Source organism: Oncorhynchus clarkii, chromosome 24 (assembly GCF_045791955.1).
Source record: "Oncorhynchus clarkii lewisi isolate Uvic-CL-2024 chromosome 24, UVic_Ocla_1.0, whole genome shotgun sequence".
Classification (NCBI taxonomy): Eukaryota; Metazoa; Chordata; class Actinopteri; order Salmoniformes; family Salmonidae; genus Oncorhynchus; species Oncorhynchus clarkii.
Window position 1 is genome coordinate 15,972,080 of NC_092170.1, and position 27,804 is coordinate 15,999,883.

The window sequence follows — 27,804 nt, forward strand, 5'->3', positions numbered from 1 at the left end:
TGGGTCGTGGCTGGGTCTTCCAGCATGACAACGACCCGAAATACACAGCCAGGGCAACTAAGGAGTGGCTCCGTAAGAAGCATCTCAAGGTCCTGGAGTGGCCTAGCCAGTCTCCAGACCTGAACCCAATAGAACATCTTTGGAGGGAGCTGAAAGTCCGTATTGCCCAGCGACAGCCTCGAAACCTGAAGGATCTAGAGAAGGTCTGTATGGAGGAGTGGGCCAAAATCCCTGCTGCAGTGTGTGCAAATCTGGTCAAGAACTACAGGAAACATATGATCTCTGTAATTCCAAACAAAGGTTTCTGTACCAAATATTAAGTTCGGCTTTTCTGATGTATCAAATACTTATGTCATGCAATAAAATGCAAATTAATTTTCTTAAAAATCATACAATGTGATTTTCTGGATTTTTGTTTTAGATTCCGTCTCCCACAGTTGAAGTGTACCTGTGATAAAAAAAATTACAGATCTCTACATGCTTTGTAAGTAGGAAAACCTGCAAAATCAGCAGTGTATCAAATACTTGTTCTCCCCACTGTATATACAGTACAGTATATACTACATGGTTAATAGCATACTTAGATAAACAAAAAGACACAATAAACTACATCCAAATGCAGGGGATCTTGCGGTATTGGGCAAAACTCAGACGTGTACAGTTCAAAAGATTACAATACATCTGTTTGTAAACAATACGTTTTCTAGGAGCTAGCCCAAATTTCGCAAAAATGTAGATCAAAGGTTTTCCTAGGACGAAGACCATAAAAAAGCTCCATTGTGATTATTATCGTCATTATGAGTCATAATATAGGTTAATGATGCAGTCTGCTGGTCTAGTCAATTGTAAAACGTCAACCTTATTTTCCAGGAAATCTCCCGGGTTCTGTAGCTTCCCCACAGACAGATTGATCAGCCACATTGTAACAGTGTCTGCGTCACAAATTGCACCTTATTCCCTTATTCCCATAGGGCTCTGGTCAAAGGTAATGCACTACTGTATATACGGAATAGGGTGCCATTTGGGACACAGACAGTGACTGTTCCAGTCTGCATTACCCGTACGTAATACCGCCGGGAGAAGAGCTACCTCCTCCAGAGAGGAAACTATGGCTCTAATAACAGAGGACGTTTTAACAAGTGCTGTCTGAGAAATAGAGCTGTTCTGGTCTGTACAGTACGGTACGTCGACAATGGGCCAATCATGTAGAGTCTAAATTAGAGAACAATTTAGTGGAGGAATTTATAAGCCGTAACTCAGCTATTCCAGCCTGGGACTCTTTCCTTTCCTACAGCATGCAGCAGGCTAGTGTATCATACAACTGATTAATATACCTTGGTTCAGTTTATCACACATGCGTTACAAATGTTGGATTCAGGTAGGAGATATCTCTCCCCACGCCTTGTGAGGTCTAGAATGTTCCTATGCTGTGTATGTGTGTATGTGTGTGCGCAGGGGTAATTATGTATTCTTAGGGTTTGCGCGGCATAAAGCTCCAGCTATTAATCATTCCAGCAGCCAGGAGACCAGTATGCAGTATGTACAGTATACTTCTCACTAGTGAGTCCGCATGACAGCAAGACTAATGTCACAGTTTGGAGCTCAGTGTGCATTACCCACCTGTTGAGAGGAGAGAAAGAAGGAGAGGAGTGATAAAGTAGTGACAGAGGAGCTATAGAGAGGAGGAGGGGGACCGAGAGAGGAGCTAGAGAGAGAAAGAGGGGGAAAGAGAGAGGAGCTAGAGAGAGGACGAGGGGGAGAGAGAGAGCAGTTAGAGAGAGGAAGAGGAGGACAGAGAGAGGAGCTAGAGAGAGGAAGAGGGGGACAGAGAGAGGAGCTAGAGAGAGGAAGAGGGGGACAGAGAGAGGAGCTAGAGAGAGGAAGAGGGGGAAAGAGAGAGGAGCTAGAGAGAGGAAGAGGGGGACAGAGAGAGGAGCTAGAGAGAGGAAGAGGGGGACAGAGAGAGGAGCTAGAGAGAGGAAGAGGGGGACAGAGAGAGGAACTAGAGAGAGGAAGAGGGGGACAGAGAGAGGAGCTAGAGAGAGGAAGAGGGGGACAGAGAGAGGAGCTAGAGAGAGGAAGAGGGGGACAGAGAGAGGAGCTAGAGAGAGGAAGAGGGGGACAGAGAGAGAAGCTAGAGAGAGGAAAAGGGGGACAGAGAGAGGAGCTAGAGAGAGGAAGAGGACCAAGAAAGGAAAGAGTTCAGGACGTTCAAGAGTATTTAAGGGGAATGAGGGATGTGTTACAGACATAATTGAGCGGGTCCATGATGTGTATTCACCAGTGAAGACAGAATTGAGCGAGGCCATGATGTGTACTCACCAGTGAAGACAGAATTGAGCGGAGCCAGTAGTGTGTATTCTGCCTCAGCTGCCATGGCTGCAGAAAGACCTAGCTCTGACACCATGTCACTGAAGGTGGACTGGGAAGGGGTGAGCAGCTCCATCACCTGCTTGGCTTAGAGGACACAGACAACACCATTAAAAGCTTCTCTACCACTGAAAGATCAACACTTCTACACTTATTCAGTTTTCAGATTTTATCTTAGTCTTGCCGTCATTGTGCCATTGTTTCCATCTATTTGCCTATGTGTATGGCTGACTTGTATAATAGTGTAACAGCAAAGGGAGATTTAAATAAAGGTGGTGTGTATTTCGTGAAAACAGTTCATGCCATTTACATTCCAACAAACAAATGCAAATGCAAAAAAATGTGTGTTAGGAGCACAGCTCTGAAATGAAAGCACTATACAAATGACATGTATAATTATTAGGTGGGTCAAGATGGGGAGCTAACCTGAGTCAGGCATGAGGACCTCGTCGATGAGGTGGATGACTCCGTTGGCGGTGACAATGTCTTTCTTCAACACCATTTTGATACCGTTGACCGTCAGGCTGTCCCCGTCACAGCCAATCTCGATGTTGTGGCCTTCCAGGGTCTCAAAGGTCTGGCCAGACATGATGCCCTCTGAACACTGGACAGAGTTCAGCATGTGGAAGTTCAGCAGAGCTGGAGGGAGAGGAGAGAGGAGAGAGGAGAGAGGAGAGAGGAGAGGAGAAAGTGTCAATCGGTCCCACACACTCCGATACTCCTACATACAGTATATCCTTATTGATTAACAGCATTTTCATTTGGTTGGGTTACTACATTACGGACTAGACTGGACCAGCATCCCGGGAAAAGTGTGTTTGACTTCATATACTGTACTAGCCAGGCGTCATTTTAATCCTAAATAACATAAAAAATCACCATCAAAACCTGTCAGTTTAAGCTAGAGATATTTTGCATTGGCTCCATCTCAATCTACTGCATCACATTTGTCGGCCTTCCACATCTGAGGTGAAAGGTGGCCGAGCTACAGTGGTGTTTGTCAGAGCTACTCATGAGACATCCCGAAAATCGGTCTTCTCATGAATACATCCTGCTGGACACGTCTGAAGTCGGTAACACTGATCTGCCAACTTCTGTCTGTAGCGTCCCAACCTTTTGGGCTACAAACTAGTTTGACCTCACTGTGGAAAGGGGAGACACTCGTTTTACTCTACATCCTTCACAAGTGTCACTGGGTTCTTCTGAATGTAACCAATACAAATGAATGGTAGTAGAGGTGAAATTGCATGGGATTATGTCATTTCCAGCATGGCTTCAGAATAGCAAATTAATCACAGGTTACATCCCAAATGGCAACCTATTCTCCATTAAACAATTAAGTAACTTAGTGTGATTGTTTTCGATCAAGAACTTTGCTAGGACTGTCTGTGAGTGGTTTGAGTGGGGAGGGAAAAACCTAAAATGAGCTGTTATTGGCAGAGAGGTTTGGAACACTCTTTCTTGTTGGTCTATTAGCTAATTTAGCTCATGGTGATGTCAAAACTCCCTCCCACCAAAACTTGCAGAAACTTCAGGCGGTCGTTTCAAACAACTTTAAAGGGTCAGATACATCGAGAAATCTGACTGCCAATGGGTACTTTGCACCTCTGCCCAGTGTTGACAGTTAACTTTTTGTTTGTCACATAGAACAATTTGAACATCTTGGCCATGTTCTGTTATAATCTCCACCCGGCACAGCCAGAAGTGGACTGGCCATCCCTCATAGCCTGGTTCCTCTCTAGGTTTCTTCCTAGGTTCTGGCCTTTCTATGGAATTTTTCCTTGCCACCGTGCTCCTACATCTGCATTGTTTGCTGTTTGGAGGTTTAGGCTGGGTTTCTGTACAGCACTTTGTGACATCAGCTGATGTAAATACATTTGATTGATTGATTGAGTTTACCTCCGATTTGCTTCGTTTAAATACTCCAGGCCATAAGGTGGTAGTAGCTTTTTTTGGCTTGTGCCTGCTGTAAATAATGTAAGATAACTAGCAAGCTGCGCTACTGTGTCATCACTAGTTCCCACAGCCACAAAGTCATAAACCCCGCCTATTTCCACAATTTTTCTTCGTAAAATGTGATTTTAAACCTAATCTTAACCACACTGCTAACCTTATGCCTAACCCTAAACTTAAATAAAGACCAAAAAGCAAATGTTTGTTTTCATACATTTTTACGATATAGCCAATAGTAAGAACCGCGCTAATGTTGTTGCTAGCTAGAATTTGTAATAAGTCCTTGTTGACACTAACCAGATGGCCACAACTAAATGACTAGTGTAGATAGCAACATAAAGAAACCACAATGGATTCATTTTTTGAACGAAGCAGCTGCCTGTTAGCTGTCGAGATTCGGTGGAGTAGCTACTGTATGTTGTGCTAAATAGAGATGCTAACCGTTTAGCTAACGTTAGCTAACAAAATACTGTATATGGAAATATACACTCGTTGGACAGTTTATTAGGTGCACCACCCCATTCACGGAAATAGTTTGTTCCTACAGACAGTGAGTCATGTGGCCGTGGCTTGCTATATGAAGCAAGCAGACAGGTATCAAGGCATTCAGTTACTGTTCGATTGAATGTTAGAATGGGCAAAACAAGTGACCTAAGCGACTTTGAACGTGGTATGATTTTCGGTGCCAGGTGCGCCGGTTCCAGTATCTCAGAAACGGCCTAGGGTTTGGAGACAATGGTGCGACAAACAAACAAGCAAATTACGGCGCAGTACAACAGTGATGTGCAGAACGGTACCTCGGAACGCACAACTCGGCGGTCCTTGTCACCGATTGGCTATTGCAGACCAGGTTCCACTTCTATCAGCTTAAAATAAGAAGAAGTGGCTCCAGTGGACACGCGATCATCAACACTGGATAATTGAGGAGTGGAAAAGCATTGCCCGGTCCGGTGAATCCCGGTTCTTGTTGCCTCATGCTGATGGCAAAGTCAGGATTTGGCACAAGCAGCATGAGTCCATGACCCCATCCTGCCTGATGTTTATGATACAGGTTGGCTGATGGCGGTAGTGTAATGGTGTGGGGAATGTTTTCCTGGCACACGTTATGTCCCTTGATACGAATTGAACAACTTTTTAGACCCGGTACTAGATGGGTTTAGGTAATAAACTGGCCACTGAGTGTATATAAAACACAGGAAATATTGTTTTGGACTGCACTGGGCCTTTAGGTGCTCAACATTTGACCAGATCCTTATGGGCCCTGGTCAAAAGTAGTGCACTAAGTAGGGAATCAAGTGCCATATGGGACGCAGACTATGAAACTCGGGAGACCTGGAGATCCCTTAGATCCCTTGGGTCCTGGTGTTGGGAGACTAGTGAGTGCAGGGAGAAAGTTTTACTACTGTGTGTGAAGTGACAGGATCTCACAGCTCAGGGATCTCACAGCTCAGGGATCTCACAGCTCAGGGATCTCACAGCTCAGGGATCTCACAGCTCAGGGATCTCACAGCTCAGGGATCTCACAGCTCAGGGACGTTAGGGATCATCACCCCACTGCCAACCATCCTAATGCTCTGAACCTTCTGAACCTTTCCAGTCCCAACCCTCTGGGATGTGTCCCAAAATTACACCCTATTCTCTAAATAGTGCACTACTTTTGACCAGAGCCGTATGAGGTAGGGAATGTAGGGAATAGGTTGCGATTTCGGACACAGGCAGAGCCAGCTGCTTTCTGCTTCCTGCCCTGTGGTGTTTAGCACCATAAGAACGACACCTTTTTGGAAATAGTTTTGAACAAGTTAGAGTGTTTTATAATGGGAGTGCCAACCAGACATAAATTATAGTGTGACGGTAAATGTTTAGATTGTAAACTTGTCAAATTATCAAAAAGCTTCACCATATGAAAGTGTATGTCTCAAAAGCCATTATTTCGTAGGCCATATGTGATCCAACATCTGAAACAAGAGCTCTTTTCTTTTTCATTACTCACTCTCACAACTGTGGTGAACGCTCAGTTTGCCAACTGCCTGGGGATTACAAATCCACAGCACAGACTGTAACTAGTTGGCTCCATTTTTTTAAGTATGAAAAAGCGCTTACATGGAAAACCTCTGCGGTTACTCAGCCCTGCAAACATGGCGAGCGGGAACCATTGAGTTACTTTTCCTGCACCTTCATCTCATTAAACACGGATATGGCCTGAGGGTGGAGATCTATATAAAGTTTCTATGTCTCCCCTCTGATTTAAAGTACTCTCCTGTGAACTGCTCTCTGTATTTCTAGAAGGCATTCCAGAGAGGTGATGGGAGCTCTGAAGCCTGGCTCAGCGGTTTGGCTTACCTTGGAGGACACCCTTGTCACCCATCAGTCGTTGAAGCACGTCTGAGTCCAGCTTCGCGAAGGCATCGTTGGTGGGGGCGAACAGGGTGTACTGGCCGGGTTGTCCCAGCTTGTCCAGCAGGCCTGAGGCCAGAGCCACTTCCTGTAGTGAGAAAACACATCATATCCTCCAACATATGCTCCATTAATACTGTATGAATCGATAAATTGAATAAAATAGAATGAAAAAGACAAGAGGAGAAGAGAAAAGGAGAAAAGAGGAGAACAGATATAGATGAAAAAGGTAAGAAAGGAAAGGTAGGAAAGGAAAGGTAGGAAAGGAAAAGTAGAAAGGAAAGGTAGGAAAGGAAAGGTAGGAAAGGAAAGGTAGGAAAGGAAAAGTAGAAAGGAAAGGTAGGAAAGGGCAAAAGAGAAGACTTACACTGAGAGTGGTGAGGTCATCGTCAACCTCGATGACATCCTGGATGGTGTTGCCCACGGCAGTGATGACACGGTCGATGATGTGCACCACCCCGTTGGTGGCAACCTGGTTGCCATGGATAATCCTGGCACAGTTCACCGTCACGATCTTCATACATAACAACACACCACATAGGACATGCACAGCACAGTCAGTATCTGCACACAACACACAACAGCATACTGTCCTTAACTCTCCAATGTGCACTCAACACAGCCTTCAACAACTAACTACCTGCACACAATAAAGCCTTAGCTTTCCATGATGGCAACTTTCCTATCTCATGGCATGGAAACAATCGGATTTCCAATTAATTCAATGGGCGCTGGTCAAAATAGTGCACTAAAAATGGAGTAGGGTGCCATTTGGGATGCAGGAGATGATGTGGTGTAGGTCTAGTGGGATGCTCACCCCGTTGGAGTAGTGGTTGATGTAGAGTCCCAGGTCGTTGTACATGGAGTCGACCACCAGGCCGTTCTTCAGGTCTTTGGTCAGCAGGCGTTTGTTAGCCATGTGGTAGTGCAGAGCATTGTACAGCTCAATGTTCACGTTGCTCACCAACGCGCTACGCACTTCCTGTTAAAGAAATGCAGAATAGAAAGGCTTAAGATAACATAAATGCTAAACATAAAGTGATGACAAAGATTTACAGCAACCTACTGTAGGGTTCAGGTCAATCAACCACACATTCTGGTCACATTACGAGCACAGAATGGTTTTGGCACTGAACAAACCTAAAACTATTGCTGGTGGATTCAACTGATTGTCTGACTTGGAATTTTCCAGCTGTAAGAGATGACACCTATCCTGACTTACCTCTTCTAACAAGTCCCAAGCATCGTTGCTGGGAGCGAAGAAGGTGTATGACCCAGATCCCTCTATCTCCTCCCGCAGCTTGGAGATGTGAGAGTATTCCTGGGTGGAGATGGCCTTGACCAGGCCCAAGGTACCATACACATTGTCTATAGGGGCCACTGTGGAACAGGGAATAGAAGGTACCATGATGATTGCATCTCCCTACACACCGGGGGTAATCCCAAATGGTATCCTATAACCTATACAATGCACTACTTTTGACCAGAGCCCTAAAGTAGTGCAGTACATAGGGAATAGGGGGGCATTTGGGGTGCACACAAGTCTCATTGAAACAACTCTAACAACCCTAAAGAACCCCAAAAACAGACGGATGAAGCTAAAAGGAAACATGCAGGGGTAGGACGATGTGCCAGCGGAATCTTTATGTTGGTGTGGCATTGTGACTCGTGAATTTAATGAGAAAACGTAATACCCCTTGGTATGTCTTCGTTGAAGTACACTATAACATTAAGTGCACTACAAAAATACACTGCGTATCTTGTACCCTATAACATTACATATACTGTAACCGACTGTAGCTACATACCTGCAGGACATCCTTTCATTCCGTCCAGCTTCATGTACCCTGGACAGCACTCATACAGCACCGTCCTATAGACAGAGAGACACAGATCGACTAAGTTCAGAGACATAGACAATGTACCACAGACAGATCACGCATAAACAGATCACTCGTACAGCACCAGCACCGTCCTACAGATAGAGAGACACAGATAGACCAAGTTCAGAGACATAGGCAATGTACCACAGATAGATCACGCATAAACTCAAACAGCACCGTCCTACAGACAACACAGGGACACACACGTTAGAGACAGAAAGGAGGGAGAGATGGAGACATCCCACACAGATCACGCTTTAGAGACAGAGACGACACACAGACACAGACAGACAGACAGGTCACAAGCTAGATACAGAGACATACCCTATCCTCTGTTTGAATATTCAGAGTCGGGGTACATAAACAGTGATCCCCACATCCCATGTAATTACAGTGTTCTAGAAGGTCTTTCAGTACAACAGGGCATATCGTATATTTATCCTGGAGTTCATCTTAGTATATTTCAGCTGAATCATCACTAATGTCTTTATAGAAAGGCTGTTTCATGCTCCTGTGTGTGTGTATGCGTGTGTGTGTTCAGATGTTTCCACATGGTCCTCATTATCTGTTTTATTACCCATAAGGCCATGTGGTCCCAGGGCCCAGGCCAGCACGCCTCCAGGGTAACGCTACCACATTGTATGCATGCATAAACAATGTCTGCCTCCAGAATGGCACCCTATTCCATATATAATGCACTTTGTAGGGAATAGGGTACCATTTACCAAGGACCCTGCCCCTTTGCAACTAAACTATTAGTCTCGCCTTCTAGTCCATGAATCAGCCTTGGTTAAGCTCTAAGACATTATGTTTTGGGTCTTGAAGTAGCGCGTTGCGATCAAATCCATAAGCAGTTGGAAACCTTGGTTATGAAATTTAACCACAAACTATGGAATGGGCTGTGTGGAAACTGTAACAGACTAGCTCATTAGAAATGACTTGGGGGGGAAATGATGGGAGGAAATGGCACTGTAATCTTTCATCTAAATTAAACAGCTTTTAAAAGCCATCGTAATCACAGAGACACAAACACAGAACAGGCCTAATTAGGTTTTCAGAGGCTCTTTAATTAAACTCCATGACATTACAACCCAGCTAACAACAAACATTCCCACAACTTTAAGTCATTAACCCTCTAGAGCAGCGTTCCCCAAACTTGGTCCTCAGAATCCCAAAGGGAACACGTTTTGGTTTTTGCCCTAACAGTATACAGCTGATTCAAATGATTCAACCCATATGATTAGTTGATTATTTGAATCAGCTGTATAGTGCTAGGACAAAAACCTAAATGTGCACCCCTTGGGGTCCCAAGGAGAGAGTTTGTTCTGAAATGTTTGTCCTATATCTGAGAGATACAGTACAAGAAAGATCAGGAAACTATATGTACATTTTTTGACATGTATTCAAACCCTTATTTTAGGCACTGAACTATCTCCATATATATACTGGACACAAATATAAATGCAAAATAAAACAATTTCAAAGGTTTTACTGTTGCAGTTCATATAAAGAAATCAGTCAATTTAAATAAATTCATTAGGCCCTGATCTATGGACTGATTACACATGACTGGGAATATAGATATGCATCTGTTGGTCACAGATACAGTAAAAACAAAAGGTAAGGGCATGGATCAGAGCATCCCAAACAAGCTCAATGGGTGACATGTCTGGTGAGTATGCAGGCCATGGAAGAACTCTGACATTTTCAACTACCAGGAATTGTGTACAGATCCTTGCGACATAGGGCCATGTATTATCGTGCTAATACATGAGGTGATGTCGGCAGATGAATGGCATGACAACGTTAACATCAGCAAAGCGCTCGCCCTCACGTTGCCATACATATGGTCTGCGGTTCTGAAGCCGGTTGGACGTACTGCCCGAATTCTCTAAAACACAGTTGGAGGCAGCTTATGGTAGAGAAATGAACATTACATTCTCTGGCAACAGCTCTGGTGGACATTCCTGCAGTCGGCATGCCAATTGCACACTCCCTCAAAACTTGAGACATCTGTGGCATTGTTTTGTGTGACAAAACTGCATGTTTTAGAGTGGCCTTTTATTGTCCCCAGCACAAGGTGCACCTGTGTAATAATCATGCTGTTTCATCAGCTCCTTGATATGGCACACCTGTCAGGTGGATGGATTACCTTGGCAAAGGAGAAATGCTCATTAACAGTGATGTAAACAAACGTGTGCACAACATTTGAGAGAAATAAGATTTTTCTGCAAATGGGACATTTCTGGGATCTTTTATTTCAGCTCATGAAACATGGGACCAACACTTTACATGTTGCGTTATATTTTTGTTCAGTGTATTTCCATTCATTTTTTAAACTGGTACTGGGGACCTTCAGATGAGTCTTGTGAGGCTTGTGGGCATCCTAGAGCAAAACATCCGATATGTGCAGTAGTGTGTCTGTGAGAGACATGTATTAGTTTGTAGCCCAAACTGTTCGGACGCTACAGACAGAAGCTGTCAGAAGAGGCTGTATCGAGTTCAGATAAGTTCCTTGATGCTTGTGGGGGTCGAAGAGCAAAACAGAGAGCAGCGTGGTGAGAGTCTCTTCTACCACAGAGGGGAAGTCCAAAACATTCAGACGCTTTAGATCTTTTCGCGAGAAGACTTACTTTCGGAATTGTCTTATGGTTTGACAAACATTGCTTTAACTCTGCCAGAGAGAGATGCAGCCCATGCAAAAAAAACTGATGTCTCTACCTTCTTAAAAAAAAGGTTTCAAAAGGGTTATTTGGCTGTCCCCATAGGAGAACCCTTTGAAGATCCCTTTTTGGTTCCAGGTAGAACCCTTTTAGGTTACATGTAGAGCCCTCTGTGGAAAGGGTTCTCCTATGGGGACAGCCAAATAACCCCTTTGGGTTCCAGATAGCACTTTTTTTTCTAAGAGTGTAGCTTAAACAGGCGTATTTTGATGAGGATTTTTTAATTATGTTAATTCGTTTTCCGCTGGGCCACGGAAATTGTAGGAAAAGGGTTCTTGTTAAATAGAACTTGGTATGTTTGGAGGAACTTTTGGGGGGGGAAGTTGATGGAATATTCTCCTAACCCACAGAAAACTGGACACATTAATGTTCTTGCAGCGTCCCATGACTTGTGTCTAGAACATTATTATTGTACATTCTGATAACATGGTAACCACGTTATTGATATTTTCTTTTTGACATTAAGGGAATGTTCTCCTAACTCTAACACCAAACCGTGCAAAAAAAAATGAGGTTTTTGCTAACATAGATAGAATGTTCCTCTAACTAATGGAAAATTGGACACAAACATTATGGGAACATTACAAATCCCTTTTCGCTCCCTAGAATTGTTAGCTGAGAAACTGTTTGATATCATCATCTATCTGTATGACACCTCTGCAGTACACATGAACTGTATCGAAGACTGATGCTTTCAGACGATAGCTAACAGCTGCAGGTTGGATTTCCACCTCTTTATATCTTAATAACTATTTGTAGTAACGGTGTCCTGTCCTGTTCCCATTCAATTAGAATAACAGAACTTCACTTCACATGTTGATACAAGTCTCAAAACATCTAACAGCTGTCTGGGTGGACAAGATTACAAAAGGCACCCTATTCCTTTCATAGCCATAACTTTTGACCTGAGCCCTATTGGCCCTGGACAAAAGTAGCACACTATAAAGGGAATAGGGTGCCAAATGGGACATATTCCATGTATTCATATGACACCTCTGCACATGGACTGTCTCAAATTCTGATGTTTTGTAATCTCGTTCACCCAGGCAGCTGTTAGATGTTTTGAGACTTGTATCAACATGTGAAGTTGATGTGAGTTTCAAGTTCCTTGGTGTCCACATCACCAACAAACTATCATGGTCCAAACACACCAGGACAGTCATGAAGAGGGCACGACAAAACCTTTCCCCCTCAGGAGACTGAAAAGATTTGGCATGGGTCCCCAGATCCTCAAAAGGTTCTTCAGCTGCACCACCAAGAGCATCCTGACCGATTGCATCATTGCCTGGTAAGGCAACTGCTCGGCATCTGACCATAAGGCACTACAGAGGGTAGTGCGAACGGCCCAGTACATCACTGGGGCCAAGCTTCCTGCTTTCCAGGACCTATATAATCGGTGGTGTCAGAGGAAAGCCCATAAAATCCTCAGAGACTCCAGTCACCCAAGTTATAGACTGTTTCCTCTGCAACTGCATGGCAAGCGGTACAGGAGCACCAAGTCTAGGACTAAGAGGCTCCTCAACAGCTTTTACCCCCAAGCCATAAGACTGCTGAACAATTCATAAAATCGCCACCGGACAATTTACATTGACCCCCCTCTCTTTTGTACACTGCTGCTACTCGCAGTTTGTTTGTTATCTATGCATAGTCACTTCGCCCCCACCTACATGTACAGATTACCTCAACTAGCCTGTACCCCCACACACTGACTCTGTGGCATCTCCGATGCCCCCTGTATATAGTCTCTTTATTGTTATTCTTATTGTGTTACTTTTTATTATTACTTTTTATTTTAGCCTACTTGGTAAATATTATCTTCTTCTTGAACTGCAGTGTTGGTTAAGGGCTTGTAAGTAAAGCATTTCACAGTAAAGTCTACACTTGTATTCGGCACATTTGTATTTGTGTGACAAATACAGTTTGATTTGATTTGAAGTGAAGTTCTGTTACTCTAATTGAATGGGAACAGGACAGGACACAGTAGCTATAAATTACTACGAAGAATTATTAAGTTATAAAGAGGCGGAAATCCAACCTGCAGCTGTTAACTATATAAAGGGCCTTAACCTGTAGATCAGCATGTCTGAGCGTGTGTGTTCATGGGTGTGTGTGCGTGAGAGCGAGTGTATCTGTGTGTGTGTGTGTGTGTGTGTGTGTGTGTGTGTGTGTGTGTGTGTGTGTGTGTGTGTGTTTGTGCACACTTTGACTGTGAGTGAGAGTTACAGTACAGTGAAAGTCTGATTTATTCACTCTGAGAAACCCCAGAGGCCCCGTAACTACTCTCCATCTCTCTCTTTAGTGGTAATCAGCTCCTATAAAGGTATTCAAACTGTAAACAGTACCACATGGGCACCAAGTTGGCATCAAAGTTAAATCAATTTACTATAAGCAGAGCCCTTCCTTGTTTTAATAGACAAAAACCACAGAAGGACACTAACTGCATCCTAAATGGCACCCTACTCTATATATTGTGCACTACTTTTTATGAAGGGGAAAGGGTGCCATTTGGGACGTACTCTAGAACCACCTAGCTAGTCCATTTCATAATCTCACACCTCATGAACCATGACACGACTCGTTAAAGCAGAACAAGTATGCTTCAATTTGTGCAGAGCCAGAGGTACTGTTGAGAGAGGAGAACTCACAGACATTGCTTTATGATATGCCAGTAAATGCCACAGGGTGTATTCCACTGATTAAGAAGAAGAACTGACTAAAATGTCAAATGTAAGTAAGCCTTTTCTGAGCCAGAGGCAGACGTGAGGCAGCGTGATTTACAAGTACACCACCGGACAGCATGCTATTCCACTGTTTTCAGCTGCAGAAATTCTAAACATTACCACAAACCAGCAAATGCTGAATATACAAATACAATGATACATGAAGTAGGCTATAGTACGATATGGGTGTCCAGTTTGAAGTGGACCAGACCTTACATGGTTGTGAAACTGAAATATCAATTGTGGGTTACAGATCTCTGTAGAAAGCATTATGCTGTATGAACACTCCAGCTGAGCACACACTGGTTGAATCAATGTTGTTCCCAAGATATTTTAACAAAATTAGATGTGGAATTTACATCTGTGCCCAGTGAGCTGACCCTGCATGATGCTGATCCTAGATAACTCACTAACTCATGTCTGGATGATGGTAGTTGGGGGTTTAGTTTCTTTTTTCCAGAGTAATGGTTTTTGAATAATGGTTGCTTGTTTCTCAGTCTTTGGTGGCTTGGAACGTAAGTCCAGCTGTGCTTCTTCATCAGCGGTCCCCCTGCAAACCAGAAAAACATTTCCACATAATCTCCAGTGTTTCAGTGGTAGCTGGGTCCATAATAGGACAAGACAGCCTTGTCTAAATCAACAGTTTGACTGGAGAGAGAGGGGGGTCGAGGGCAGAATGGAGTGAGGTTTACAGTGGCTTGTTTCCTTCAGAGCGACAGACGATGAGGCTACAGTGTGTTGGGCTGTCATCCCCGGCTCCTCCCTCAGACATACATGCACGCAAGCGTGTACGCACGCACAGAGCTATCATCCCTCAGTAAGAGTCAGCAGAGGGAAACCGAGATATCATCCCTCAGTAAGAGTCAGCAGAGGGAAACAGAGCTATCATCCCTCAGTAAGAGTCAGCAGAGGGAAACAGAGCTATCATCCCTCAGTAAGAGTCAGCAGAGAGAAACAGAGCATATCAAGGCCTGCCGTACGAGGAGAGGGGCTATGTCCCAAATGGCACCCTATTTTCTATATAATGCACCTCTTTGACCAGGACCCATAGGGACCCATAGGGCTCTGGTCAAAAGTATTGCACTATATAGGACAGATGTATTCAACTCTTACCCTAAGAGGTCTGGAGCCTTCTGGTTTTCTGTTCTACCTGATCATTAATTGCATCCACCTGGTGTCCCAGGTCTAAATCAGTCTCTGGTTAGAGGGAAACTATGAAAAAACGCAGTGGAACTGCCTTCAAGGTCCAGATTTGAGTTTGAGGGAATTGGCTATGGTGTCAGATGAGGGGAGTTCATGGCTCATGGCTGACTGCCATAAGTTCTTTTGAACTTAGCCTCTGGAAACACAGAGAAGAGGAAGAGTGGGGGGACGAGCCAGGCATGAGATCACACATGCCCTGATGAGGCACAGTCAGCAAAACCATCTCCACTCTCCCACGCACATACAGGAGAACCAAGACTCCCTCTGGCCTGGCCAAGGGGTTGGAAACTTCCCTCTGTCTGGTGAGCAGCTCTACTTTAGACTGGAGATCTCTGTATGTCAGCTAGCCAAACCAATACTACTGTAGTACTGGCATCTGGTCAATGGAGAAAACTGTGCTGTTCCCAATAAACAGATCATTACTAATGATGTGGCCTATCATTATGATCATTGGTTGTTTTTGTGTGTGTGTGTGGGGGGGTTCTATCCAGCACTATCCATTAGGCTTGCTGCAGGTAGAAAATGCTAGGAACTGTTCCGCACCTCACTTTGCTCAAACTAATCCTCTCCAACAGACTCGGAAGTTGTAGCTTAAAATGGGTCAATTATGGGCAGGTAAGGGGACAGTCAATGAAACCAACTATGGAAGAATGTTGTAGCGAATTCGGAAGGTAGCCCTGACCGGGACTCGAATCCTGATCCAGCGAATGTCAATCCAACACATTAACAGTTAAGGTGTTGGCTTGACAGTCGCTGGACCCAGGTTCCACAAATACTATTATTTGTCAGGGAATACTATACTTTGTAGATCAGTGATACTACACATCATTTTGCTCAAGCTGATCCTCTCCAAAAGACTCAGAAGTTGTTAAGGGCAGTTTAAGGTGAGAGTCAACAAAACCGATTATGAAAGTATGTAGTAGCGAACACCACTCAGCATCCAGGAGCATAGAACACTACTCAGTATCCAGGAGGATAGCTAGCATAGAACACTACTCAGTATCCAGGAGGATAGAACACTACTCAGCATCCAGGAGGATAGAACACTACTCAGTATCCAGGAGCATAGCTAGCATAGAACACTACTCAGTATCCAGGAGGATAGAACACTACTCAGTATCCAGGAGCATGGAACATTACTCAGTTTCCAGGAGGATAGAACACTACTCAGTATCCAGGAGGATGGACACTACTCAGTATCCAGGATAATAGAGCACTACTCATCATACAGGAACATAGAACACTACTCAGTATCCAGGAGGATAGAACACTACTCAGAATCCAGGAGGATATAACACTACTCAGATTCCAGGAGCATAGCTAGCATAGAACACTACTCAGTATCCAGGATCATAGAGCACTACTCATCATACAGAAACATAGAACACTACTCAGTATCCAGGAGGATAGAACACTACTCAGTATCCAGGAGGATGGAACACTACTCAGTATCCAGGATCAGAGAGCACTACTCATCATACAGGAACATAGAACACTACTCAGTATCCAGGAGGATAGAACACTACTCAGTATCCAGGAGGATAGAACACTACTCAGCTTCCAGGAGCATAGCTAGCATAGAACACTACTAAGGATCCAGGAGGATAGAACACTACTCAGTATCCAGGAACATAGAGCACTACTCATCATACAGGAACATAGAACACTACTCAGTATCCAGGAGGATAGAACACTACTCAGTATCCAGGAGGATAGAACACTACTCAGCTTCCAGGAGCATAGCTAGCATAGAACACTACTAAGGATCCAGGAGGATAGAACACTACTCAGTATCCAGGAACATAGAGCACTACTAATCATACAGGAACATAGAACACTACTCAGTATCCAGGAGGATAGAACACTACTCAGTATCCAGGAGGATAGAACACTACTTAGTATCCAGGAGGATAGAACACTACTCAGCATCCAGGAGGATAGACCACTACTAAGGATCCAGGAGGATAGAACATTACTCAGTATCCAGGAGGATAGAACACTACTCAGCATCCAGGAGGATAGAACACTACTCAGCTTCCAGGAGCATAGAACACTACTTAGTATCCAGGAGGATAGAACACTACTCAGCATCCAGGAGGATAGAACACTACTCAGCATCCAGGAGGATGGAACACTACTCAGCTTCCAGGAGCATAGCTAGCATAGAACACTACTCAGTATCCAGGAGGATAGAACACTACTCAGCATCCAGGAGCATAGAACACTACTCAGAATCCAGGAGGATATGACACTACTCAGCTTCCAGGAGCATAGCTGGCATAGAACACTACTCAGCATCCAGGAGCATAGAACACTACTCAGCATCCAGGAGCATAGCTAGCATAGAACACTACTCAGTATCCAGGAGGATAGAACACTACTCAGCATCCAGGAGCATAGAACACTACTCAGAATCCAGGAGGATAGAACACTACTCAGCATCCAGGACCATAGAACACTACTCAGCTTCCAGGAGCATAGAACACTACTCAGCATCCAGGAGCATAGAACACTACTCAGAATCCAGGAGCATAGAGCACTACTCAGCATCCAGGAGCATAGAACACTGCTCAGCATCCAGGAGGATAGAACACTACTCAGCTTCCAGGAGGATAGAACACTACTCAGCTTCCAGGAGCATAGCTAGCATAGAACACTACTCAGAATCCAACAACATAGAACACTACTCAGCATCCAAGAGCATAGAACACTACTCAGCGTCCAGGACCATAGAACACTACTCAGTATCCAGGAGCATAGAACACTACTCAGTATCCAGGAGAATAGAACACTACTTAGTATCCAGGAGGATAGAACACTACTCAGCATCCAGGAGGAAAGAACACTACTCAGCTTCCAGGAGCATAGCTAGCATAGAATACTACTCAGAATCCAACAACATAGAACACTACTCAGCATCCAGGAGCATAGAACACTACTCAGCATCCAGGAGCATAGAACACTACTCAGCATCCAGGATCATAGAACACTACTCAGTATCCAGGAGGATCGAACACTACTCAGCGTCCAGGAGCATAGCTAGCATAGAACACTACTCAGTATCCAGGATCATAGAACACTACTCAGCATCCAGGAGCATAGAACACTACTCAGCATCCAGGAGCATAGAACACTACTCAGCATCCAGGATCATAGAACACTACTCAGTATCCAGGAGGATCGAACACTACTCAGCGTCCAGGAGCATAGCTAGCATAGAACACTACTCAGTATCCAGGATCATAGAACACTACTCAGCATCCAGGAGCATAGAACACTACTCAGCATCCAGGAGCATAGAACACTACTCAGCATCCAGGAGGATAGAACACTTCTCAGTATCCAGGAGAATAGAACACTACTCAGTATCCAGGAGCATAGAACACTACTCAGTATCCAGGAGGATAGAACACTACTTAGTATCCAGGAGGATAGAACACTACTCAGTATCTAGGAGCATAGCTAGCATAGAACACTACTCAGCATCCAGGAGGATAGAACACTACTCAGTATCCAGGAGGATAGAACACTACTCAGTATCCAGGAGGATAGCTAGCATAGAACGCTACTCAGCATCCAGGAGCATAGAACACTACTCAGCATCCAGGAGCATAGAACACTACTCAGCATCCAGGAGGATAGAACACAACTCAGCTTCCAGGAGCATAGCTAGCATAGAACACTACTCAGCATCCAGGAGCATAGCTAGCATAGAACACTACTCAGTATCCAGGAGGATAGAACACTACTCAGCATCCAGGAGCATAGAACATTACTCAGAATCCAGGAGGATATGACACTACTCAGCATTCAGGAGCATAGAACACTACTCAGCATCCAGAAGCATAGAACACTACTCAGCATCCATGATCATAGAACACTACTCAGTATCAAGGAGCATAGCTAGCATTGAACACTACTCAGCATCCAGGAGCATAGAACACTACTCAGTATCCAGGAGCATAGAACACTACTCAGTATCCAGGAGCATTGAACACTACTCAGCATCCAGGAGTGTAGAACAATCCCCAGCATCCAGGAGCATAGAACACTACTCAGCATCCAGGATCATAGAACACAACTCAGCATCCAGGAGCTTAACACACTACTCAGCATCCCGGAGCATAGAACACTACTCAGCATCCAGGAGCATAGAACACTACTCAGCATCCAGGACTATAGAACACTACTCAATATCCAGGAGCATAGAACACTACTCAGTATCCAGGAGCATAGAACACTACTCAGTATCCAGGAGGATAGAACACTACTCAGTATCCAGGATCGTAGAGCACTGCTCATCATACAGGAGCATAGAACACTACTCAGTATCCAGGAGGATAGCTAGCATAGAACACTACTCAGCATCCAGGAGCATATAACACTACTCAGCGTCCAGGAGCATAGAACACTACTCAGTATCCAGGAGCATAGAACACTACTAAGTATCCAGGAGGATAGAACACTACCCAGTATCCAGGATCGTAGAGCACTGCTCATCATACAGGAGCATAGAACACTACTCAGTATCCAGGAGGATAGCTAGCATAGAACACTACTCAGCATCCAGGAGGATATAACACTACTCAGCATCCAGGATCACAGAACACTACTCAGCATCCAGGAGCATTGCTAGCATAGAACACTACTCAGTATCCAGGAGGATAGCTAGCATAGCACGCTACTCAGCATCCAGGAGCATAGAACACTACTCAGCATCCAGGAGCATAGAACACTACTCAGCATCCAGGAGGATAGAACACTACTCAGCTTCCAGGAGCATAGCTAGCATAGAACACTCCTCAGCATCCAACACCATAGAACACTACTCAGCATCCAGGAGCATAGAACACTACTCAGCATCCAGGAGCATAGCTAGCATAGAACACTACTCAGTATCCAGGAGGATAGAACACTACTCAGCATCCAGGAGCATAGAACACTACTCAGAATCCAGGAGGATATGACACTCCCCAGTATCCAGGAGCATAGAGCACTACTCAGCATCCAGGATCATAGAACACTACTCAGCATCCAGGAGCATAGAACACTACTCAGCATCCAGGAGCATAGAACACTACTCAGCATCCAGGATCATAGAACACTACTCAGCATCCAGGAGCATATAACACTACTCAGCATCCCGGAGCATAGAACACTACTCAGCATCCAGGAGCATAGAACACTACTCAGCATCCAGGACTATAGAACACTACTCAGTATCCAGGAGCATAGAACACTACTCAGTATCCAGGAGGATAGAACACTACTTAGTATCCAGGAGGATAGAACACTACTCAGTATCTAGGAGCATAGCTAGCATAGAACACTACTCAGTATCCAGGAGGATAGAACACTACTCAGTATCCAGGAGCATAGAACACTACTCAGTATCCAGGAGGATAGAACACTACTCAGTATCCGGGATCATGGGACACTACTCAGCATCCAGGAGGATATAACACTACTCAGCATCCAGGATCATAGAACACTACTCAGCATCCAGGAGCATAGCTAGCATAGAACACTACTCAGCTTCCAGGAGCATAGCTAGCATAGAACGCTACTCAGCATCCAGGATCATAGAACACTACTCAGCATCCAGGATCATAGAACACTACTCAGCATCCAGGAGCATTGCTAGCATAGAACACTACTCAGTATCCAGGAGGATATCTAGCATAGCACGCTACTCAGCATCCAGGAGCATAGAACACTACTCAGCATCCAGGAGCATAGAACACTACTCAGCATCCAGGAGGATAGAACACTACTCAGCTTCCAGGAGCATAGCTAGCATAGAACACTCCTCAGCATCCAACACCATAAAACACTACTCAGCATCCAGGAGCATAGAACACTACTCAGCATCCAGGAGCATAGCTAGCATAGAACACTAATCAGTATCCAGGAGGATAGAACACTACTCAGCATCCAGGAGCATAGAACACTACTCAGAATCCAGGAGGATATGACACTACTCAGCATCCAGGAGCATAGAACACTACTCAGCATCCAGGACCATAGAACACTACTCAGCATCCATGATCATAGAACACTACTCAGTATCCAGGAGCATAGCTAGCATTGAACACTACTCAGCATACAGGAGCATAGAACACTACTCAGTATCCAGGAGCATAGAACACTACTCAGTATCCAGGAGCATTGAAAACTACTCAGCATCCAGGAGTATAGAACACTCCCCAGTATCCAGGAGCATAGAGCACTACTCAGCATCCAGGATCATAGAACACTACTCAGCATCCAGGAGCATAGAACACTACTCAGCATCCAGGAGCATAGAACACTACTCAGCATCCAGGATCATAGAACACTACTCAGCATCCAGGAGCTTAACACACTACTCAGCATCCCGGAGCATAGAACACTACTCAGCATCCAGGAGCATAGAACACTACTCAGCATCCAGGACTATAGAACACTACTCAATATCCAGGAGCATAGAACACTACTCAGTATCCAGGAGCATAGAACACTACTCAGTATCCAGGAGGATAGAACACTACTCAGTATCCAGGATCGTAGAGCACTGCTCATCATACAGGAGCATAGAACTCTACTCAGTATCCAGGAGGATAGATAGCATAGAACACTACTCAGCATCCAGGAGCATATAACACTACTCAGCGTCCAGGAGCATAGAACACTACTCAGTATCCAGGAGCATAGAACACTACTAAGTATCCAGGAGGATAGAACACTACTCAGTATCCAGGATCGTAGAGCACTGCTCATCATACAGGAGCATAGAACACTACTCAGTATCCAGGAGGATAGCTAGCATAGAACACTACTCAGCATCCAGGAGGATATAACACTACTCAGCATCCAGGATCATAGAACACTACTCAGCATCCAGGAGCATTGCTAGCATAGAACACTACTCAGTATCCAGGAGGATAGCTAGCATAGCACGCTACTCAGCATCCAGGAGCATAGAACACTACTCAGCATCCAGGAGCATAGAACACTACTCAGCATCCAGGAGGATAGAACACTAATCAGCTTCCAGGAGCATAGCTAGCATAGAACACTCCTCAGCATCCAACACCATAGAACACTACTCAGCATCCAGGAGCATAGAACACTACTCAGCATCCAGGAGCATAGCTAGCATAGAACACTACTCAGTATCCAGGAGGATAGAACACTACTCAGCATCCAGGAGCATAGAACACTACTCATAATCCAGGAGGATATGACACTCCCCAGTATCCAGGAGCATAGAGCACTACTCAGCATCCAGGATCATAGAACACTACTCAGCATCCAGGAGCATAGAACACTACTCAGCATCCAGGAGCATAGAACACTACTCAGCATCCAGGATCATAGAACACTACTCAGCATCCAGGAGCATATAACACTACTCAGCATCCCGGAGCATAGAACACTACTCAGCATCCAGGAGCATAGAACACTACTCAGCATCCAGGACTATAGAACACTACTCAGTATCCAGGAGCATAGAACACTACTCAGTATCCAGAAGGATAGAACACTACTTAGTATGCAGGAGGATAGAACACTACTCAGTATCTAGGAGCATAGCTAGCATAGAACACTACTCAGTATCCAGGAGGATAGAACACTACTCAGTATCCAGGAGCATAGAACACTACTCAGTATCCAGGAGGATAGAACACTACTCAGTATCCGGGATCATGGAACACTACTCAGCATCCAGGAGGATATAACACTACTCAGCATCCAGGATCATAGAACACTACTCAGCATCCAGGAGCATAGCTAGCATAGAACACTACTCAGCTTCCAGGAGCATAGCTAGCATAGAACGCTACTCAGCATCCAGGATCATAGAACACTACTCAGCATCCAGGATCATAGAACACTACTCAGCATCCAGGAGCATTGCTAGCATAGAACACTACTCAGTATCCAGGAGGATAGCTAGCATAGCACGCTACTCAGCATCCAGGAGCATAGAACACTACTCAGCATCCAGGAGCATAGAACACTACTCAGCATCCAGGAGGATAGAACACTACTCAGCTTCCAGGAGCATAGCTAGCATAGAACACTCCTCAGCATCCAACACCATAGAACACTACTCAGCATCCAGGAGCATAGAACACTACTCAGCATCCAGGAGCATAGCTAGCATAGAACACTACTCAGTATCCAGGAGGATAGAACACTACTCAGCATCCAGGAGCATAGAACACTACTCAGAATCCAGGAGGATATGACACTACTCAGCATCCAGGAGCATAGAACACTACTCAGCATCCAGGACCATAGAACACTACTCAGCATCCATGATCATAGAACACTACTCAGTATCCAGGAGCATAGCTAGCATTGAACACTACTCAGCATCCAGGAGCATAGAACACTACTCAGTATCCAGGAGCATAGAACACTACTCAGTATCCAGGAGCATTGAAAACTACTCAGCATCCAGGAGTATAGAACACTCCCCAGTATCCAGGAGCATAGAGCACTACTCAGCATCCAGGATCATAGAACACTACTCAGCATCCAGGAGCATAGAACACTACTCAGCATCCAGGAGCATAGAACACTACTCAGCATCCAGGATCATAGAACACTACTCAGCATCCAGGAGCATATAACACTACTCAGCATCCCGGAGCATAGAACACTACTCAGCATCCAGGAGCATAGAACACTACTCATCATCCAGGACTATAGAACACTACTCAGTATCCAGGAGCATAGAACACTACTCAGTATCCAGGAGGATAGAACACTACTTAGTATCCAGGAGGATAGAACACTACTCAGTATCTAGGAGCATAGCTAGCATAGAACACTACACAGTATCCAGGAGGATAGAACACTACTCAGTATCCAGGAGCATAGAACACTACTCAGTATCCAGGAGGATAGAACACTACTCAGTATCCGGGATCATGGAACACTACTCAGCATCCAGGAGGATATAACACTACTCAGCATCCAGGATCATAGAACACTACTCAGCATCCAGGAGCATAGCTAGCATAGAACACTACTCAGCTTCCAGGAGCATAGCTAGCGTAGAACGCTACTCAGCATCCAGGATCATAGAACACTACTCAGCATCCAGGAGCATAGCTAGCATAGAACACGACTCAACATCCAGGAGCATAGCTAGCATAGAACACTAACAATAATATATTTCACATGAAAGTACTTTGGAATATACTTTTTTCCAATGTGATCCTTGAAATACTATGTGGTTGTTATAATATGTGGTTATACTGTGTCTGTTTCGTGTGAGCAGCACTATGTGGAAACCTTTCTGTCCTATGTGGGCTCTGTCCTTTCTGTCTGTGCTCAAAGAGTTTCCACTGTTTCAACCTCCAACCAGTAAATATGGCTGACACATTACTGCCCTATCAGAGCCAGGAACCAGCGGTGCACCACTGTGGCGTCCCTACGGCGACCACGCTCACCATACAATAATACCAACATAACCATAGTAACCAGGACCTTTATAATGCTTGGGATTGTGCATTGATGTAGGAGTTGAAGGCTTGCTTGGGTATAATCTTAAATCTTGTTCCTTTGACATTCATTACTAAACCCTCTGAACTCTCTTCAGAGTAGTCTTTGTTTCCCAACATTCACTAGATGAAGAGATGGTATTTGATGGTCCGTCATCCTCCTAGATTATTCTTTACTGCTGTTCGTGTTTATGTTAATTAAACCTATCCTTCTCAACTACTCTCCCTCTCAAGTTCAAGTTCAGTCATAGTACCATTAAAGGTCTCTTTGTTTCTCAACATGGATGAAGATGATGAGAGGGCATTTGATGGCAGGTCATCCTTATACATTAGACATTCCTCTGATGTTAGTGGCAAAATTAGTCAAAGATAACACAGACCTTTTGTTATCTTTCCTAAAACTCCCCCTGCGTCCCAAATGGCACCCTATCCTCTATATAGTGGACTACTTTTGGCTCTGGTCAAAAGTAGTGCACTATATAGGGAACTGGTTCTAAAGGGTGATCGTAAATCTACACATACTTGTTTTTTTGTTTTTTTGTTTTTTTGTTTTTTTTACCCCCTTTTTCTCCCCAATTTCGTGGTATCCAATTGTTAGTAGTTACTGTCTTGTCTCATCACTACAACTCCCGTACGGGCTCGGGAGAGACAAAGGTCGAGAGCCATGCGTCCTCTGAAACACAACCCAACCAAGCAGCACTGCTTCTTAACATAGCACGCATCCAACCTGGAAGCCGGCCTAGCGACCTGGTCAGCACGCACTGCACCCGGCCCGCACTACGCCCGGCCCGCTACAGGAGTCGCTAGTGCGAGATGAGACAAGGATATCCCTACCGGCCAAACACTCCCTAACCCAGACGACGCTAGAACGATTGTGCGTCGCCCAATGGACCTCCCGGTCGCGGCCGGCTGCGACAGAGCCTGGGCTCGAATCCAGAGTCTCTCCTCAGTATCCAGGAGGATAGCTAGCATAGAAAACTGCTCAGAATCCAGGAGCATAGAACACTACTCAGCATCCAGGAGCATAGAACACTGCTCAGAATCCAGGAGCATAGAACACTACTCAGCATCCAGGAGCATAGAACACTGCTCAGAATCCAGGAGCATAGAACACTGCTCAGAATCCAGGAGCATAGAACACTACTCAGCATCCAGGAGCATAGAACACTACTCAGCATCCAGGAGCATAGAACACTGCTCAGAATCCAGGAGCATAGAACACTACTAAGCATCCAGGAGCATAGAACACTACTCAGCATCCAGGAGCATAGAACACTGCTCAGAATCCAGGAGCATAGAACACTACTCAGCATCCAGGAGCATAGAACACTACTCAGCATCCAGGAGCATAGAACACTACTCAGCATCCAGGAGCATAGAACACTACTCAGCATCCAGGAGCATAGAACACTGCTCAGCATCCAGGAGGATAGAACACTACTCAGCATCCAGTGCCTTAGACCACTGAGCCACCCGGGAGTACTACACATACTTGTTTAACCCATACCTTAACACATACCGTACCACCACCAATACTTTGTATAATCCGTGCCACCAAACATACCCCGTATAAACCGTACCATAGCACATACCCCGTATATAATCCGTATCATAACACATACCCCGTATATAATCCGTACCATAACACATACCCCGTATAAACCGTACCACCACACATACCCCGTATTACCCGTACCACCACACATACCTCGTATAAACCGTACCATAGCACATACCCCGTATATAATCCGTACCATAACACATACCCCGTATATAATCCGTACCATAACACATACCCCGTATATAATCCGTACCATAACACATACCCCGTATAAACCGTACCACCACACATACCCCGTATAAACCGTACCATAACACATACCCCGTATATAATCCGTACCATAACACATACCCCGTATAAACCGTACCACCACACATACCCCGTATAAACCGTACCATAGCACATACCCCGTATAATCCGTACCACCACACATACCCCGTATATAATCCGTACCATAACACATACCCCGTATAAACCGTACCACCACACATACTCTGTATAATCCGTACCATAACACATACCCCGTATAATCCGTACCATAACACATACCCCGTATAACCTGTACCATAACACATACCCCATATAATCTATACCATAACACATACCCCGTATAACCATACCATAACACATACCCCGTATAATCCGTACCATAACACATACCCCGTATAACCTGTACCATAACACATACCCCGTATAATCCATACCATAACACATACCCCGTATAATCCGTACCATAGCACATACCCCGTATAATCCGTACCATAACACATACCCCGTATAATCCATACCGTAACACATACCCCGTATAACCTGTACCGTAACACATACCCCGTATAACCCGTACCATAACACATACCTAGTATAAACTGTACCATAACACATACCCCGTATAAACATTACCAATTCACACGTGTATTAATACGCACCTGTACATGTGCGAAAAAGGACAAATATAAGCACCCACCAAATGATGATTATTATTATTGTTATTATTAAGCTCTGCTCTGACGTTGTGTGGTCCATAGGAGTTGCCATGGCACTAGGGATCACCCTGTGTCCATTTGGACATTTCTGTGTGGCACATGAGACTTCATCATTCCTGGGTCCATGTCTGTGTCCTTAATGGCACACTATTCCTTGTATAGTGCACTACTTTTGACCAGAGCCCTATGACCCCCTATGGGCCAAAAGTAGTGCACTATATTGGTAATATGGAGCAATTTGGGAGACATCCTCTGTGGTCCATACAGAGGACCCTAACCTAGCTGTGTCATATTATTCATATTTGAACACAAAGGAAAGAATGTGTCCTGGAGGAACCCCCAAAAAACTAAACTTCACTTACGCTTTCTTTCCACAGATGGCCCCTTGATACCAATTACGACACGTGCTGAAGTACTTCTTCTTGGTCCCCATGGCCTGCTGCAGAGCGCACACGTTGGGTCTAACGGTCGCCAGGGAAACAGATGGTTAAATGAACACATTTGGAATATCTAAAGT

General features: G+C 44.7%; 1 protein-coding gene across 1 annotated transcript in view; it reads right to left on the bottom strand.

Annotated features, from left to right (window-relative positions):
- Nucleotides 1–27,804, bottom strand: part of LOC139382317 (periostin-like) — a 40,205-nt gene that overhangs the window by 11,496 nt on the left and 905 nt on the right. Inside the window, exons 2-9 of the mRNA XM_071126232.1 lie at nt 27,650–27,748; nt 8,526–8,590; nt 7,940–8,097; nt 7,535–7,699; nt 7,085–7,231; nt 6,664–6,805; nt 2,797–3,009; nt 2,323–2,457 (exon numbers count right to left, since the gene is read on the bottom strand). Of these exons, the coding sequence (XP_070982333.1) occupies nt 2,323–2,457; nt 2,797–3,009; nt 6,664–6,805; nt 7,085–7,231; nt 7,535–7,699; nt 7,940–8,097; nt 8,526–8,590; nt 27,650–27,748 (1,124 nt within the window). The remainder of the gene's footprint in view (nt 1–2,322; nt 2,458–2,796; nt 3,010–6,663; nt 6,806–7,084; nt 7,232–7,534; nt 7,700–7,939; nt 8,098–8,525; nt 8,591–27,649; nt 27,749–27,804) is intronic.